This window comes from Clarias gariepinus, chromosome 13 (genome assembly GCF_024256425.1).
Source record: "Clarias gariepinus isolate MV-2021 ecotype Netherlands chromosome 13, CGAR_prim_01v2, whole genome shotgun sequence".
Classification (NCBI taxonomy): domain Eukaryota; kingdom Metazoa; phylum Chordata; class Actinopteri; order Siluriformes; family Clariidae; genus Clarias; species Clarias gariepinus.
This window is the reverse complement of record NC_071112.1, coordinates 15,849,196-15,867,106: the sequence shown is the minus strand read 5'-3', so window position 1 is coordinate 15,867,106 and position 17,911 is coordinate 15,849,196. Positions and strand designations below refer to the sequence as shown.

Genomic DNA, 17,911 nt, shown 5'->3' with positions numbered 1-17,911 from the left:
AGAAAAATTTAGAGGTTCAGTGGTAGGTTTCTCGACAAATTGTGTGCGGATTGGATGGTCCACTTTGGCGACCATTAATTGGGAGCAGCCGAACATCCGACATTTGGTAAAACAATGCAAGTGTGCCATTACATGAGGTACAGTGACAAAGAAAGGTTGAAAATGTGCTCTTTTATAATAGCAGAGCGAAATTATTTAAAAGCATAGAATCGACCAGTGGGTTTAAGTAATTCACCAACTAAGATGATGTTACTCTTAAACCAATATTTCATTTTAAATGTAGAATTCATAATTGTCAAGTCAAGAAAATCCATGTTCCCATTGCATTTATTAATACAGTTTTTTTTATGTAATAAACCTTGTTCTTCCAAACAAAATCCAATATGTTAATAGTGAATGTAGGAGCTTTTCCACGTTCACAATGTGAACAAAACTCAAGTGATTGGGACTAAACAGCTGTGTTGCCTTAAAATAAACTAAGGCTAATCCAAGAAGAAGCTTCAATTGGCTGGGGAGCATAAAGAATGGTCTATGGAGCACTGGAAAAAAGTAATGTAGTGATGCACTCATCATGTCTAGTGCCTACCGTACCAGCCTGTGGGGGCAGTGTTATTATCTAGGGTTGCTTCTGTTGGTCAGGTCAAGGTTCAGCGACATTAAGTGCCCATACATGAAGTCAGCCGATGAGCTGAATATACTGAATGACTAATGTGGGCTTGGACTGTGGGGGGAAACCGGAGGAAAGCCAACAAGAACAGGGAGAACATTCAAACTCTATGCAAACAGACCCGAGGCAAGAATTTACCCCAGACCCTGAAGGTGCAAGGCGACAAAGCTAAACATTAAGCCAGCTTGCTGGTGGATGCCACTATTCATTGGGCTCAAATTGTTAAAGAGTGGTTCAGGGATTGTGACACATCATTTTCTCACATGGATTAGCCACCACAGAGTCCAGACCTTAACCTAATTGAGAATCTTTGGGATGTGTTGAAGAAAACTTCACATAATCAATACAAGATATTGGAGAGAAACGAATAGACAGATCATGACCAGAAGGGGGCGGTAGTGCAACATAGTGGATGCGACTCTGGGCTGAAATAAATGTTCTGACGTTGCATAATCAATGCAAAGGCGGTCCAATGAAATAACAGTGTGTGGCACTTTTTAATTAAATTACATTATTTGTTTGGTAGTTTAGTATGAAACTTGCTATGTTGGTTTAAAGTTTAGAGTTTATTTTTGTCCCCACCCCCACTAGGTTTGAATGTGTTTTGTTCGTTATACCCTTATAACTTATCCGCAAGTTTAATAAAAGTAATTTTTTATTGCATGACCAATCGTCCAGACGGAACCATTCCAATCGTTCCAGAATTTGAATTATTTTCAGTTTGAAAAACCCCTGCATTACAGCATATATATACTTTGCTTAATAATGAACGATAAGAAAAACAGCTTACATTTATAACAAGCGCTCTTTTTCTAGAACATTTGGATGACGTCACGTGTGCTTCCGGGTTAAGCACGTTCAGCACTGGTGGTGATGGTAACTGTTTCTCCAGCGAGCTGTACGATTATTACTTTCTGTTTTTCGCGTTTGCGACAAAAAAGCAAACACCGTGACGTGCTTATTTGTAATAAATATTTTTGACGGTGTGGTTAGATAAATGTGACAATTTCTTTTGAGGGGCAATGGTGTTTATTATTAGCTAGGATGCAGGGCTAGGTGCGAAAAATGTGTCCTCTAAAGAAGCTTTAGTTATTGACTGGTGTTATTTAGAAGTTAGCCAAGTACACTTTAGACAGTTTGAGACAGGTTTAGGTCAGTAACCATGACAGCTTGTGAATGTTACCTAAGAAGTGGTGTGGCTTCCTGATCTGGAAGTTTCTGGATGGGCTGAGAGAGAGAGAGAGAGAGAGAGAGAAAGCTGAGTGAATAGTGCTGTCCAATTCAACATGAGCTCTGCAGAGCAGGGGAAGGACTTGCCTCCTGTGTGTCCTCACCACAAACAGGAAGAAATGGAAGCAGACAGCTCGGCCAGTGAGGACACAAAACAGGTAACAACATGACAGAGACTTTATAAACAACAGAATCCCTCTGTGTGTTATCTTAGAATATTGTCACTGCGATACTAAACATGTATCTTCATAAATGATTATTTTTGAAGATTTACATGATTTCTAAGTGACTATAAAACCCAAGTGGTGATGTATCTGAATATGAAATAAGTATGTAATATTAATGCATCTTTGTGCAACTCACAGCCTGCTTTTGTTAAGACCGCCCACTGTGAGAGTAGCAAATGAACATCTGAACATTTGATTGTCTTAGTGTATGTAATTGTCTTAATGTATGTACTGTTTTGTCTTAGTGTATATTACTGATGCATTAAAATGGGCTGAGAAGGTTAGCCACTGACATGTAGTGACTGGTACAGCCAAAGGTCACCAGGATCTTGTGTATGAAATCCAGTTAGCTAACTAAAAAATTGTAGACACAGGAAAAATCTCTCTTTCAGGTATCCAGGGGAAACAAAAGAGCAGGCGAGTTGGCAAAATAAGCAAACCAAAATAGTGGATGTTGAGGTCAATATTAAATTGTCAAAGTCAGAGGGCAAAGGTTTAGTGTGGAGAAAGACAAAACAACAAAGCGCACAGAAGTGGGGTAATAAACCAATAGCGAGACATGTGCATTTGAATATAGGACAAAGTAGATGTGACAAGGAGGGGGACAAATGAAAAGGGGAAGTATTAATTAGAAGACTAGGAATTGGCTGGGTAGGCTTCAGGCCACCTGTGTCCCTGTACACAGGATAAGTGGAATAGAAGATGAAGTTAAGATGGCCTTAATTATTCTCAGTATGAAGATCATTAAATAAAGTTTAGTATGAAGTTTTAACCATAAATGGATTAAAAGCAAAGCCAACATTTTAATTAACACAGTAATTCTAGTTTACACTAGAGTCAGTTGCACGTTCAGTGAGGTGAGCGGCATTTTTGCATGTTAGTAGAGAAGCATTTTTTCTACATTAGTGTAGAAATACACTCATTAATATTTAATGTCCTGAAACTTCACACTGACTCAATAGCATGCAGTAGCACTGACAGTCCTGAAAGCTGTTAGCTCAGTGCAACTGATTGCATTTTACAAATACTAGAAAACAAGAAAAACATCTTTACCAATTTCTAGCACATTTTTGTACTTTCTTAGCCTGCAGAAGTTTTACAATGGCAGTATATAAAGCAAGACCATATATTTTCTGAACAATCAGCTGTTTGTTAATTTTATTTATTTTCAAATATTGATTGATTCATTTAGTTGCAAGTCTGATTAACTAAGTCATCTCTTTCTTAGGGGCCAGTTTTATGTCTTTGCAACAATGAGGTGAAGAGTCGAGCTGTGGTGAAGTACTCTGCAGCGCCACCTCCAACCACCTATGCACTCCTTCAGGAGAAAACTGATCTCAAGCTTCCGCCAGCAAACTGGCTCAGACAGAGCGCTCAGCTCGGCTCTGCCGGTACAACTGTGTTTGGCTCCAGCAGCAAAAGCAAGCCCTTCTCTAGGTATGGCTGCTTTAATGCCTCCTTCACACTCATCGATTTTCCTAATACCTTTTTATTTATGACATCACAGTCATTGGGGAGCAATGAACATGTAATTTTTAACCCATTTAAAGTATGTGTAGAATAATGGATTGTTTGGTGGTTAGGTGTTGTTTTTTGTCTTTAATGACTAGGAAACCACTTATACCTACAGTATAGGAACCTTTCTTCAATTTCACCATTATTAAAAATGGCAGGTTATATGAATATCCACTTGCAGAACACTTAGGTACACCTGTACACATACTCATTCATGGAATTATCCAATCAGCCAATCACATGAAAGTTTTGCATAAATTTATGCAGATACAGGGCAACAGCTTTAGGTCTTTATGTCCACACCAACCATCGGAATGGAGAAAGGGTTGTCATCTCAGTGATCTTGAACATGGCATGACTGTTGTTTCTAGATATGCTAGTTTCAGAATGTCTATAACTGCTGAGCTTTTACACACAATAATCTAAACTGTTTATTTGTCTAGTTGATTTATAAGCCAGAATAGGTCATAATCATTGTTTTTGTTAGTACCTTAGCACACACATGCATTTTAATTAAAAGCACCTAATAAGAATAAAAGATCTTAATAGTTGTCTAATGTTGGGACAGCTTTAGACAACCCAATGTCTAATGTTGGTAAAATGAACACCCCAAATACACTGCCTGGCCCTCTCCAAAAAAGACCCATCTTTTAAAGATTTGAACCCAAACTAAAAAGTTCACTATTTATAATTATTATATCATTTATTTTACTTCAGGTAGGCGTTAAATTTCTTCCTTATTGTTTTCCACACTTTGTCATCAATAACGTTTGATAACTTAGACTTAGACAGTATCTCACTTGTTGATTATAATGACAAAAAAAAGGTGTGGTATTATATTGCATTAAAACATAAACCAGACAACATTATTGAGGGGCTAAACAATTTATTATACTTAGCTGTGTGCATTAGTTATATCTTTGAATCATGTGGTACTTTGTTTTTGTTTTAGTTTTGGTATGGCTTATGAATTTATTGACTCCATCGGCAACGATGTTGATGTGGTGTCTGACTCTGAGGTGAGTTCTGTTTGTCTTTTATCATAACTATATGGTGAATATATAGAGCTACATTAATGAGAGATAACTGTTTCAAATGTGTGTTTGCCAGAACATAAAGAAACTGCTGAAGATCCCGTACAGTAAGTCTCATGTCAGCATGGCAGTGCATCGTGTGGGCAGGACTCTGCTGCTAGATGAGCTCGATATTCAAGAGCTATTCATGAGATCGTCACACGTGAGTCTGTTCTCTTTCATTAGTATCTTCACTCCTTAGAAGCTTCTTTTTAGTTTATTTCTCTAATGGACAACACTGTGAGAGATTGTCTAACTGCTCGCAAGTTTTAATTCCAAAGCGTTATAGAATGTCATTTTCTTTTGGTAGACTGGAGACTGGACATGGTTGAAGGAATTTTACCAGCGGCTCATTGACCAGAAGTGGCAGAGAAAGAAGAAAAGTAAAGAGCACTGGTATGAAAAGGCCATCCTCTCTAAATTCCTTTATTACAGGTGAGTTCCAGTGTTACATGGAATATTGCACCAATGTTTATCATCTTTCTGCACCCATAATAAGAGGTGTGTCCTGTCTTTCAGTATAAATGGAGATTGTGCTGCAGAGCCTGTGTCCTCAGAGTCAGACAGCTGTGCTGAAGCCGAGGGAGCTTGTGGAAGCTCAGAATATGGACCATCCTGGCCTGCTACCTTCAGCAGCTCAACGTCCGATTCAGACCAGTCCTCTATTCCTAAGCAGGTACTCCCTTGGTGTTCTATCGTGTATGAGAGAGAGAAAGAGCCGGGAACACTTTGAACTTTGTACAGTGATATTTTGTCTATTTATTAGAGCTTATTTTCCCTTTTATGCTTGAACCTTTTATACCTGAACATTGTGATGGAACACACTGGGTCCAAGTTGATGATGTTTATGCACCTATTACAAGGGGGATTCAAGTCAAACTAGAATTTGTAATGAAATTTCTCATTAATGAAGGAGTAAAACCGATTGGCCTTAACAAAAGACATCCAGCATGGTACAGTGATGAGACTCACCATTTTAAAGAAGGCTGTACGTCTGTGATTGAGCTGAGGTGGGCCGGGTCGACTGGACTCATTCCTGTGAATATTCAGAGTGGAACGCCTGATCCTTGAAAAACGGTGGATGAGTTCTTCCCAACTTGCAGAAAAGACCCATCTGTCTGTGGAAACTATACACACAATCATTCGCCAGTACAATTTGCACATTAATACCCCTATCTCACCTATGATGTTCCGTGAAGTTTTGTAAGGACCAGCAAAAAAATTAAACATGTTTATGCACCTATTACAAATTAACATGTTTTTAAATTAAACATGTTTAATTTTTTTCGCTCGGAAAGATGGAAACGTACTCACAGCGCCAAAAACTCGCGGTGAATCATGATGAACTATACTTATGGCCACCACGCGAAACCGCGTAGGATAAGAAGAGCAGTCTGATCATGGCACCTGCATACTAAAAAAAAAAAAAAAAAACTTTCTACCTTGATGGTATCCAAGCACTAGTCAAACGCTGGATTTTCCTGCTATTTAGTGTAGCAGGGGATTATGTAAAGAAATAAAGGGAGTTTTAACACACATAACTGTGTTCTCTTATTTCCTTTGGGGTTCCTGGACCCCATTTAAGGTCACTGCTTTTAGAAGGTTAGTAGTTATATTTTTTGTGATATTTTATTTTATTTTGTAGGAGCGAGTGGAAAACACGTATGCACTAGGCCATGTCACCTCATGTCCTAAAGAACAGAACCTGCCGACACTTTTTAATGAAAGAGAGAACAGCCAGGTAATGGGCTCATACATCAATGAAGTGGGAGTCTTGATTCAAGGCCCAAGTGCTTATTCTTAATCCAAGGCATAATAAAGCAGTTTGTGGTACATTTTATGGCTTAACAGTATTATGTAGCTGTGCTACTCTCTTATGGATGCAGGGTTTAAAAAATGACTTTGTGCGGAACATCCTCTGGACTTTTGAAGACATCCACATGCTAGTGGGATCCAACATGCCCATTTTTGGAGGGGGCCGTTACCCAGCAGTGAGTCTGCGGCTAAGGTCAGATTTTCTGTCTCTAGTCCTATGGTAACAGTGTTACGGTGTTATTTGAGCATATGTTTATTGTTTGTTTGTTACTCTGTAATGACTTTTTTCTAGATGCAGAGCACCTAATGGGATGTAATTGGCTGGCTTATAATTAAATAATTTAGTGCTCTGCGTAGCAGTGTGGTTTTCCTCTTGTTAACAAAAATACACAATCTGTAACGGGATTCTATTTAAAATAACTGAGTAAGCTGCGGTCTGTTACACCACTTACATTGTTTAAGTTATTATTTCTTTAGTGTAAAAGTTAGCATTGTATCTTTATTTATTTTGGGTAAATATGATGTGTTTTTAGGGATAACAACAAACCAATCAACATTCTTACTGGTATTGACTACTGGCTGGACAATCTGATGTGCAACGTACCAGAGCTTGTCATGTGTTTCCACGTAAATGGCATAGTGCAGGTAAAGCTTAAGTGAATTCAGTACTATATTATTGTTCATATTAGTACATGTACATACTGTATGTACAGCTTTTGTATCTATTCTTATTAACAGAAATATGAGATGATAAAGACAGAGGACATCCCAGATCTGGAGAATTCTACATTTTCCACTAGAGTGGTGAAAGACATTGCTCAAAATATCCTTTCTTTTCTTAAATCCAATTGTACCAAAGAGGGACACACATACTGGCTCTTCAAAGGTGAGTTTAAGAACATTAGCGTCTCCATTTCTATGTAATATGTTTAATAATATAGTATATATGCAATTTGCCAAAATGTTTGTTCATAAAGATTGTACATCATAAACATCTGACTGTATGTTACTTTGACTTTTAGCCAGTGGGAGTGACATTGTAAAGCTGTATGACCTAACCACACTGTGTGAGGAGGCACCTGAGGAGAAATGTCAGAACCCTTTCACCTTGCCAGTGGCAGTGCTACTTTATAAGTATGTATTGCATCTCAAGCTTCCTATCTCACAGTGTTTACTTTAGTGCTTTGTGTTCTCTGGGTTCTTATGGAGAGTGCTGTTAACAGATTTGAACAGATGTGATTCGTTCTAACTTGCAGGGTGGCAAGCAATATGATGCTGAAAAAGAACCAAAATAGGAAACACTATGGGACCATCAGAACTCTGCTGCTCAATTGTGTTAAGCTATTGCATGAGGAGAAACACTCACAGGTACACCCACTGTGTGTCTCGCTGTACCTTTTGTTGCAGCTTAACTTCTCATTAATAGAACAGTGGTTCATCATGTTTCCGTTGTGGTTGTTTAGATTATTGCCTCAGCTCACTACATGCTGTCAGAACTGTTTTATCTGGATGACTCAAGTGAGGAGGAGGGCAACGAGGAGTCTCTGCGCAACGCAGGTTCAGAGGACAGCTATAGTGAGGACGAGGATGATGAGGTCGATGAAGAAGATGACAGTTGCTCATACAGCATGTCATCTCAGCATCCAGAGGACTGCAAGGCTGTGGCTATAATTAAATCAGTGGAGGAGCTGTCTGTCCCAGAGAAGTACACATCAACTCACAAGATAAGGGTATGCCTATGATCTTTACGTAGCAGGAGCTGGTTATAACCTTGCATGTTTTTTTGTTTTTTTTATCTCATACAGTATTAGATTTTGTATTTAGACCTAAATAGTTGAAGTTTGTGTATCTATATTAATGTATATTAGGTTGGGTGATGCACAGATATCATGCTTTGAGGATTTGTATGCACACCTTATTGTTCTCTTTAACTTTTGTTTTCCAACCAGCCCAACTGTTCGTTTCCTGTGTCTCAAGACAAAGAAGAAAAATGTAGACTGGTTCTTGGCTATGTGCTCAAGGTGGGATCACTCAGTTCTACAATTGTCTTGCTTTATTGATTGAATTATGAAATGATCAACAGAAATCAGAATTACTAAGTGTTTTACTGTACTACTGTCAAGGACAGGACGTTTACAGTATATTGTAAAGGAGCGAGACTCTGGGTAATTTAAAAAATGCAGTACAATATGAAATTCCATATGATATTGTGTAAATACTGGGTCTGTATATAAATAAACACAATACATTAATGGATTTGGTAGAGTCATGGCTTTGATTGGAGCCTTACTTTTTCTATCAAATTATTTAAAGCCCACTAAATATATTTTGGACATTTTATACCACCAGTATAGTAGAAGTATAGAAGCGAAAGAGGTTGCCGTTGCTCTTGTTAAGGTTGGAGGTTAAAGTCTTAGGGTGTGTTTATGCTTGACGTGTTTGGTTTGATTTAAATGAACTATGATGCAGTTGTTCTGTTAGTGTGGTTCACCTAAACAAGTATGAGCGCTGTCATATAAGCCTCTGTGCGCACCAAGCAAGCGAAAAGGTAGGTCTCGGCCCGCTTTCACACAAGTTCTAGTGGGGATCAATTGAAATTTGAACACCCCATGGACCAAAGCTATGTAAATGAACCAAGTATGCTTTGCAAGCATTATCTGATAATGATAACTATAATGAAGACTTTCACTGGTTGACTCAGGAGCCAGCATGTGGACAGGAAGGGAGTTCTAGCAACATCACATACTTAAGTCATCACAGCACTGGATGAGTTTCGAAACCTGCCGAGATTAAAAATACGTATCCAATATTGTTAATAAATTTAACACTGGCAAATTAAATGTTAAATTTAATGAGCATCCAAGGACATTAACTACAGTATGTAAAGGACACAAAAGTGCAGGCCAGTCACATTCAATAACAAGACCACTTACATTTACATTTAGGCATTTGGCAGACGCTCTTATCCAGAGCGACTTACATTTTTATCTCATTATACATCTAAGCAATTGAGGGTTAAGGGCCTTGCTCAAGGGCCCAACAGTGGCAACTTGGTGGTTGTGGGGTTTGAACCTGGGATCTTCCGAACCGTAATCCAATGCCTTAACCACTGAACTACCCCTGGCCCTTGAGGAATGCTTACAAATATACGACAGTTGAACAGTCTGATAACATGTCATATGTTTTAGAGAGCTCTCATTATTTGAACACAGCCTTTCTGTACTATCATGCACTGCTGTACTTTCGTACCAGGCAGGAAGACGCAGGAAAGGGGAGAGAGTCTGTTGAGGGATTAAAAATTGCAGCATGCCTTTTATATATTAATGTATTATTATTATTGATTATAAATATATAATATATAATTATAATATACATATACAAATATATAATATATTGTAATATAACATAATATTGATTATAATTATATGATTATTTTCCTGAACCAAATAACCTTGTAATACTAGAAAGAACCTTACAATTCCAACATCTTAAGAGGTAAAAATTTTTTTCCTTTTTATTTAAAACAATTGTTTGCGCAAAAGATTGGACTACAATGTCTATATGTCTGAGAATATTCTGTTTAGTAAACATTTTGCTGTCTGTGCTTTAGGGACTAAAGGCAGTGGATAGCAGTATTAAGAAGGAGAGTGACCTTCCGGCGGCTGACCCCAGCACTCCTATCCCTCTGAAGTATGAGGAGAGTGGAGCCAGAGCAGTGGAGAAAGAGATCGCTCTGTTGCTTGACAGAGGTCAGCAGCATTGGCTAGAATACTTTTACTTTTTCTGTACATTTCATCTCCTGGCTCTTTCTTTCTTTTTCTTCTTCACTATGATCTCCTTTTATTGACTCTTTTCCTGTGTTTGTGTTTAGCTGCTCCCTGTGGCGAGGGTCTGAAATTGCCCATGCGCTCAGGTATGTTGCCTGGCTCCTGGCAGCACCAGATAAAGCTGCAGCTCTTCCTGAAAGCATCGAAAGCTTACTACGTGCTAGCTGAGGCTGCTACCAACCTGCAGAAATATGGCCGTGCACTGCGCTATATCAAACTGTCCCTGCAGTGTCATGGTGAGAGAACGAGAATAGAAAAGCATACGCAGATATCAGCACACGGTATTATAATCATTTTAAATTGTGTTTTGATTGTATGTTCAATTCTCTCTTCTGTGTGTGTGTGTGTGTGTGTGTGTAGATGCATATTGCACTATATGCAGCGGACTTCACCCGTCTGTGCTGCTCTTCCACAGCCAGTGTCTGTCTCTATGTGGAGATGTGCAGTTGATGTTGGCCCAGAATGCCTCAAACAGAGCTGCCTATCTGGAGGAGTACAGCTACCAGACCAGAGATGACCAGGAGATCCTTCACTGCCTTCACCGGGAGAGCTCATGCCAAGGTTTCACTCTCTTACCACAGTATATTTCATCCACATCATGTCTCGCATCATGTCCACAGCATAATTTTCTTAGGTTATTCTACTGATGAATTGTGTCAAACTGCAGTTCAGTTACCATTTGTGTCTAAGCTTATAATAACAGATATAGATGTACTAATTTATTTAAAAGCTATAATAATATAAAAATAATAAATTGGTTTATTCTGTTACACTATGTAAGGCAGAAATTATAACGACTAGCCATTGAGGATTCGTGCCTCCCTTTTAAATAGTGGCGTAAGGATTATTAGAAAAAGCAGCACTTTTTTCTCAGTTTGTGTCATGATCGATCTCTCTCAGCTTTCAACATGGCCACTGACCTGGCCACTGACCCAGAGTACCAACTGTTCGTCAGCAGTAAGTGCTATGAAGCAGCCCATGACATTTTAACTTCTGAAGGTCTGAAAGAACTGAGCCCAGAGAAGCTGGCTCAGGTTCTGAAGCGGCTTGGAAACATCCGCAACGAGATGGGCGTCTTCTACATGAACCAGGCTGCAGCACTGCAGACGGAGAAATTAGGAGGTGAGTGCAGCAGAGATAGCACTTTGTATGTATACTTGTATACACAGTATTTGACTCGGATTTGAGTTTTTACAGAATATACATACAAAATATACTTGTATACTTTCTTAGGGTTTTTTCAATTGGGTATCATCAACCTGTTAAATGTTATATTGCAATGTTTTCATTGTATTTTCCTCTCTCTTTGCTCTGTTCGCACCTTAGTACGGAAGTCAGTGTGTTCAGCAGAGCAGGAGCTGTGGAAGAAGAGCTTCTCTTGTTTTGAGAAAGGCATGCAGAATTTTGAGGCCATTTCAGATTCTGTAAACAAGGCCCTGCTACTGTGTAACATCGGCAGACTGATGCGGATCTGCGCACAGGCCCATTGCACCATGACTACAGAAGAGAGCCGAGGAGAGTTCTCGCCTGAGGAGGCTCTCTACTACAACAAGGTACACAGTCACACAGAATAGCTAGGAATAACGTAATATACTAATGTATATATAGATTCAATGTAGATGTGTGATTCAGGACTGGGATTTTATAAGCTGCAAAGAACATTTAAGGAATAAATACCGCTTCTTAATTTATTAGAGATTTTTTTCCCATTACAATAAACAGACTTTTTATTCAAGAGATTTAATTTTTTAATTCTCACTGCTGACCGCGATGATTAGTTGGTGTTGTGTTGCAACTGAAAGGATTTGGTCATTTCTGTTGCATAGCTCTCTTAATATTGCTTAAATAAGTTTCTCAATTACATTAGTTTTGGTAAGTAAAGTGTGATGTCTCTTTCTCCCTGTGTGTCTATACATAGGCAGTGGATTACTATCAGAGGGCCATGAAGGTTCTGGGCTGTAGAGAGAGCCATGCAGCAGTGTGGGATTCAGTGAACTGGGAGCTCTCTACCACATACTTCACCTTGGCTACACTTCTGCAGGACTATGCTCCACTGTCCCGTAAAGCTCAGGAGCAGGTGACATACACAAACCTACACTAATTCATTAGATTATATATATGATAATGCAGAAGTATTTTTGTGTGCACTGTGGAAGCAAGCTTATACTGTATGTTCTGTGTGTGTTTGTTTCAGGTTGAGAGGGAAGTCACAGAATCTATGATGAAGTCTCTGAGATATTGTGATCTCCAGACAGAATCAGCCCGCCAGCCACTATATCAGTACAGAGCAGCGACCATTCACCACAGATTAGCATCTATGTACCACAGCTGCTACCGTAATCAGGTGTGTTCAGTCCTGTACTTAACAGATTAACCGTGGTGTTCAGAACACTTAACAGTGCACCATGCTTATGATGTTTGTTCAATGCTCGATAACTTCTCAACTTAAACAAGAACAATGCTTTGTTATTATGTGTTTTAATAAAGAACGAGGTATATAAGGTCAGAGTTATATGGTGCAGTTTATTGGTATAATATTTACCAATAGTCAGTGCATAAAATGTATATAATATGTGAGTGTGTGTGTGTGCGCATTTATTTAAGGTGGGTGATGAGAGTGTACGAAAGCAGCATAGGTCTCTAGCAGAGCTGCATTACTCCAAAGCAGTGCGTCTGTTCCTTAGTCTGAGTGATGCCCCCTGTGAGCTGCTGCGCACACTGTTGGAGCGGGTGGCCTTCGCTGAGTTCACCATGGCAGGTCAGTCTCACATTGTTGGTGAAACTACTTTGTTAACTTAGTTTTACAATTATATTTTTTCTGGGTTATGGCAAGTAATTAGTGTATTTGCCTTATTATATTGTTTCTTATAATACATAAAGCATTTCTTTTGCATCTCCTAGATATGTTAATCTGTGTGTATATATTTGTGTCCTTATATGTTTTAGGACAGAGTAGTAGTGCAGTGAAACTGAAAACACTTACCGGTGCTTTGGAAGTAATGTTCGAGGCTCGCCATGCCTTTAGCCTAATCTGTAAAGAGCTGCAGGAGCAACTGCAAAAAGAGGTATAGGACTGCAATTTGAGCTCATCCAGGACACAAATAAAAAAAAATCAACAAAAAAAATATCATCATGATATGTATCATCATACATGATATAACCTTATATCATTTTAAGAGAATTGATCTCTGTGTCTGCAGGCAGTGGTACAAGAAGACATGGCCAAACCTGATGATTCCCCTGAAGATAGCCCTGCGTCTACTACAGGGTTAAACACACAGGAAGTGGTGAAGCTTATGGGCATCTTTGAGCCCAGTATTTCTTTTTTGCTTCTACAGCTGATTAAACTTAATACCACTAGCAAACGCAAACTCAGGTGAGCAGGAGAACACTGAGGAGAATTTCCTAAAAAATGTTATGTAATTTTTTTGTGTACGTTGCTCTGGTTAAGGGCATCTGCAAAAATAGCATAAATGTTATTGTGTAATATTAAAAATCCAGTTAGTTCACCTCATGGTAGATGCTCGTTCGGCTTGCCCACCTGGTAACAGAATCTTGTCTGAGACAATACCTCTCTAGTATAGCTAATGTTAGTTTAATGTTATGAGCCAGATTTGCTAGCGAATACACTTTAAGATACTGTATATTGGGTGATGCATTTAAACATAAGTAAAAGTTAACACATGTAGACCAATAACACGCATTCCCATACTAATGGATCATGTTTATGGGCTTTTGTGTTTGTTTTTGTACAAGCAGCAGTAAAGAGGAGGAGCAGGTGAAGGTCTACAAGCAGGTCTACTCCAGGCTGTTGCGAGCAGAAAAGAATGCCCCCCTGACCCAGCGTTTAGCCCTTTATATGGAACTTCTTGATCAACTTGCCTCACTAACATAACCTTCAAGACACACCGCCTGTGACTGTAGACATCAGAATTATAATGTGAATAATCTGCCACATCTCCAGTTTGACCGGGGCTAATAAACGTCTGACGTTTGTCAAAGTAGAGTTCTCCAAGCAGTGCCTTGTTCTCACACTCATGGCTGATTAAATGCAAGATTCTTTTCAGTTATTGTGTTTATATATTATTCATTGAAGTAAAACATGCAGAAATATTTTCTAAGGCTGAATAATGTGAACTAGTTAAATAGCTTTTGTTTCTAAACAAAAGAAAGGAAGATGCTTTACTATTTTACTTCAGGTGAATGAGCATCATTTATTTATTTTTCTTTCTTCACGGGTCACAGTTCTAAATAATAATATGTGCAATAATAAGGCAATGTACAGAAAGTTCTGATAAAGCTGGTGCTGTATTTTCTATACATATGTGTGTTATATGAAAATTCTTTATTAAAATTTGGAAGCTGATTGAACATTTGATTCTGTCTCATGCTAATTTTATGTTGATCAAGGGGAAAGGTTGTATACAAAGAATCTTATATTAAATAGCTTTTATCATCTAAAGTTGGTATAGAAAACAATAAATGGAAAAAGTTCCTCCAGGACCATGGTGCTACATAAAATAACACAGAACTACATGAGACTACACATAACCCAATTTAACAACACAGGACTGTTCATGCAAATTTTTGCAAACAGCGTAAGAGAGTACAATTTATATTGAAACAGTCAGTGACTACAGAGTATAAAAAGAGAAATGTGCAGTTCTGGTCAGTACACAGTTCCATTGTGAATATATTCCAACGTAATAATGATAGAAATGTATTAAATGCAAACAACCTCCTGGTTTGTAGAAAAACTGCAAATGACCAATATAGTACAGTATGTTGGTTACCATATTTTAGCAGCAGAGAGGATGCACAGTTGATTGAGAGTGGGTTGATGTCAATCCAGTCTTCTTGGTACCTTTTTCTAGACTGGAGGGTGAAAGGTTAGTGTGAAGTGTGCATGTTGTAATCCACAGTGGTGGCTTTGGTGTCTGTTTGCCTTCATAGAAAGAAGAGCTACTCATATGCACTCAGCTCCCCTTGCAATCGGTTGCAGGGTCTTGTAAGTGCAGTTCCCACATTGTGCAGTGATCGGGCTGCTCATGGTGCTTTTAGTAGTCCCTCTATAGAAAGTGGATAAAAAGTGGATACTGCTGAACTTTCGTGACTATGCACCTGGTGTTGAGGAGCCAGTTAAGGTTTTACAACAGGTGAACGCCAAGGTATTTGGTGCTCTCTGCAATCTCCTCAGGGAACCCATTGATATTTAGCAGAGAGTATTTTTCTTTGATCTAAGGTCAGCAACAATATCTTTAGTTTGATCCACATTTAGGGACACTTTGGCTGAAACACCTCCTCTTTTCATCAATCTTGTGAACAGGGCCGACCCAAGCCTTTATGAGGCCCTAAGCAGAATTTTATTTGGGGGCCCCTCTGTGCAGCCAATACAATTGACTTCTGTCAATGCTTGATTATTCGCACAGTATAAATCTAACAGTTGGTTGTGCTCCACCTCCAAAATATTTCAACAGTGCTCCTAGGGAAGTTTCATAAGAGTATAAATGCATAAGAGCAAAACATCTGTACAAATTAAAACAACTCTTAATCTGTAACTCTGACATTTATGATGGTTTTGCTGCAATGCTGCTGCCTCTAATCATCTCCAATAATCACAGTCTGATTGTGCATACAGTCTGGCTGTGCTTGCATCCTACAGTTAACATAATATTGCATTTTTTTGTTTAATATTACATTGTTGTTGCTTTTTTCCCATTAAATATTGCATTTTTGTATAATTACCACTGTCCATTAATATATCACCAAAAAAAAAAAAACCTGTCTCTCTTGGGGCCCCCCTGGTGGTTACCAGCTGGTTAGTTTGCTTAAGCCTTGGGCCGGCTCTGCTTGTGAACGAAACCCACCACAGTTGTGTCACTGACAAAATCAGTAACTGGAATCTTGTTGTGCATTGTTGCACACAAACCAACGGTGCTGCTTGTGATCAGGACTGACTGAGGTCTCTTAGTCAGAAGATTTAGGATCCAGGATCAAGCCCAGCACGCTCAGCTTTGTAATTAGGTGCTAAGAAATTGTTTTGTTGAATGCTAAACTGTACCTATGAACAGCATTCAAACATACTGTATGTGTCCTTCTTGTCCTGCCTGACAGCTATTTACTCCTTCATTTCCCTGGACAGTGACAACCTGACTGTTAAAAGTACAAGTGTAATGTTTTAACTCAACCACAAAATTGGTTTTGTCAATAGAATAAAAGATCTCTCTATGATTCTCTTAAATAATAATAATAAAGTATTATTCATACATTTATGTATTAATGTTCTACAGCACTTATCTTGTAAGCAAGTTTGCTGGGGCCCTGAGCCTATCCCAGGAAAATTTGGGCACAAGGCAGTGTACATCTTGGACCTTGGGTGCCAGTCCATTGCAGGGCACACATACACACAATGGGCAATTTTGGGAATGCCAATTACTTTACATTATACAGTACATAGATTGCATTATGCATTCATGAACTGTGGAAGTACACAGTACACAGGAAGGAAACTGGAGTACCGGGAGGAATTCCATAATTTCTTTTGATTGTGTAAAGTTGCTTCTTGACTAGGACAATTGCTAAAAGCGCTATACAAATAACATTGAATTGAAAAAATTTTATTGAAACGAAGGAGAACATGCAAAACTATTGCTTTGCCCCTCCAGGCGTCGAGGGTTCGATTCCCACCTCAGCGTCTGTGTGCGTGGAGTTCTTCCTGAGCTTTTCCTTCGGTTTCCTCCCACAGTCCAAGAACATGCAGATTAGGCTAATAGGTGCTCCCTTATTGCTTGTAGTCTGTGTGAGCGTGTGCATGTGTGTGCTCTGTGATGGATTGGCACCCTGTCCAGGACGTACCCTGCCTTGTGCCCTAAGTCTCCTGGGATAGGCTGCAGGCCCCCATGACCCTGTATACAGGATAAGGTGGTATAGACGATAAGTGAGTGAGTGTGTGAAAGTTTGTGTGTGCCCTTCGATGGATTGGCACCCTGTACTTGGTGTAGTGGGATATGCTCCAGGCTTCCTGCGACCCTGTAAACAGTATAAAGTTAATACCCAGAAAAGCGAACTAATGCCTGTTGGTGATGCAATCAGTCTGTCTTTCATCTTTAAGATCAATTCCTTCTAAAATTAGTCCTAAAAAATTTTAATACCTTGGGATTTGGGTTACGCATGATCATAAAGACTTGTTCGGACCCAATTATCCACCTCTCTTATCCAATCTTAAACAAAATCTTGAGCCTTGGGACCACCTCATTCATTTCATTGGGTGGAAGAATGAATACAATAAAAATGAGTGTATTGCCCAATTTTTTGTATATTTTTCAGTGCCTTCCGGTATTCTTAACAAAATCTTTCTTTTCCAAATTAAATATTCAGATTTCAACCTTTATTTGGAACAACAAAAAAACAAAAATTAAAAGAAGTATACTGCAAAGACCTCATGCAAAAGGAGGGATGGCACTTCCAAATTTCATGTATTATTACTGGGCAGCCAATATAAGAGCACTGATGTTCTGGTTAAATAATGACATTAATCCCCCTGTTTGGACAATTCTG

At 38.9% G+C, this 17,911-nt stretch overlaps 1 protein-coding gene across 1 annotated transcript; it reads left to right on the top strand.

Annotated features, from left to right (window-relative positions):
• The first annotated feature begins 1,525 nt into the window (after positions 1-1,525).
• edrf1 (erythroid differentiation regulatory factor 1) lies at positions 1,526-14,725 on the top strand. The gene is made up of 25 exons (XM_053509836.1): positions 1,526-2,055; positions 3,353-3,561; positions 4,592-4,658; positions 4,750-4,875; positions 5,023-5,147; positions 5,232-5,388; positions 6,358-6,453; positions 6,599-6,720; positions 7,061-7,172; positions 7,266-7,413; positions 7,550-7,661; positions 7,784-7,895; positions 7,991-8,257; positions 8,477-8,548; positions 10,138-10,276; positions 10,399-10,590; positions 10,715-10,915; positions 11,255-11,476; positions 11,681-11,907; positions 12,273-12,431; positions 12,549-12,698; positions 12,959-13,112; positions 13,301-13,419; positions 13,555-13,730; positions 14,114-14,725. The coding sequence occupies exons 1-25, from the start codon at positions 1,954-1,956 to the stop codon at positions 14,247-14,249; spliced, it is 3,702 nt and encodes a 1,233-aa protein (XP_053365811.1). The 5' UTR covers positions 1,526-1,953; the 3' UTR covers positions 14,250-14,725.
• The last annotated feature ends 3,186 nt before the right edge of the window (positions 14,726-17,911 follow it).

Excerpts from the sequence above, each read along its gene's own strand:
- edrf1 (XM_053509836.1), top strand. The coding sequence starts at position 1,954 with ATGAGCTCTGCAGAGCAGGGGAAGGACTTGCCTCCTGTGTGTCCTCAC. Across the intron at positions 2,056-3,352 it reads CCAGTGAGGACACAAAACAG|GGGCCAGTTTTATGTCTTTG; the intron begins GTAACAACATGA and ends TCTCTTTCTTAG. Across the intron at positions 5,148-5,231 it reads TCTAAATTCCTTTATTACAG|TATAAATGGAGATTGTGCTG; the intron begins GTGAGTTCCAGT and ends CCTGTCTTTCAG.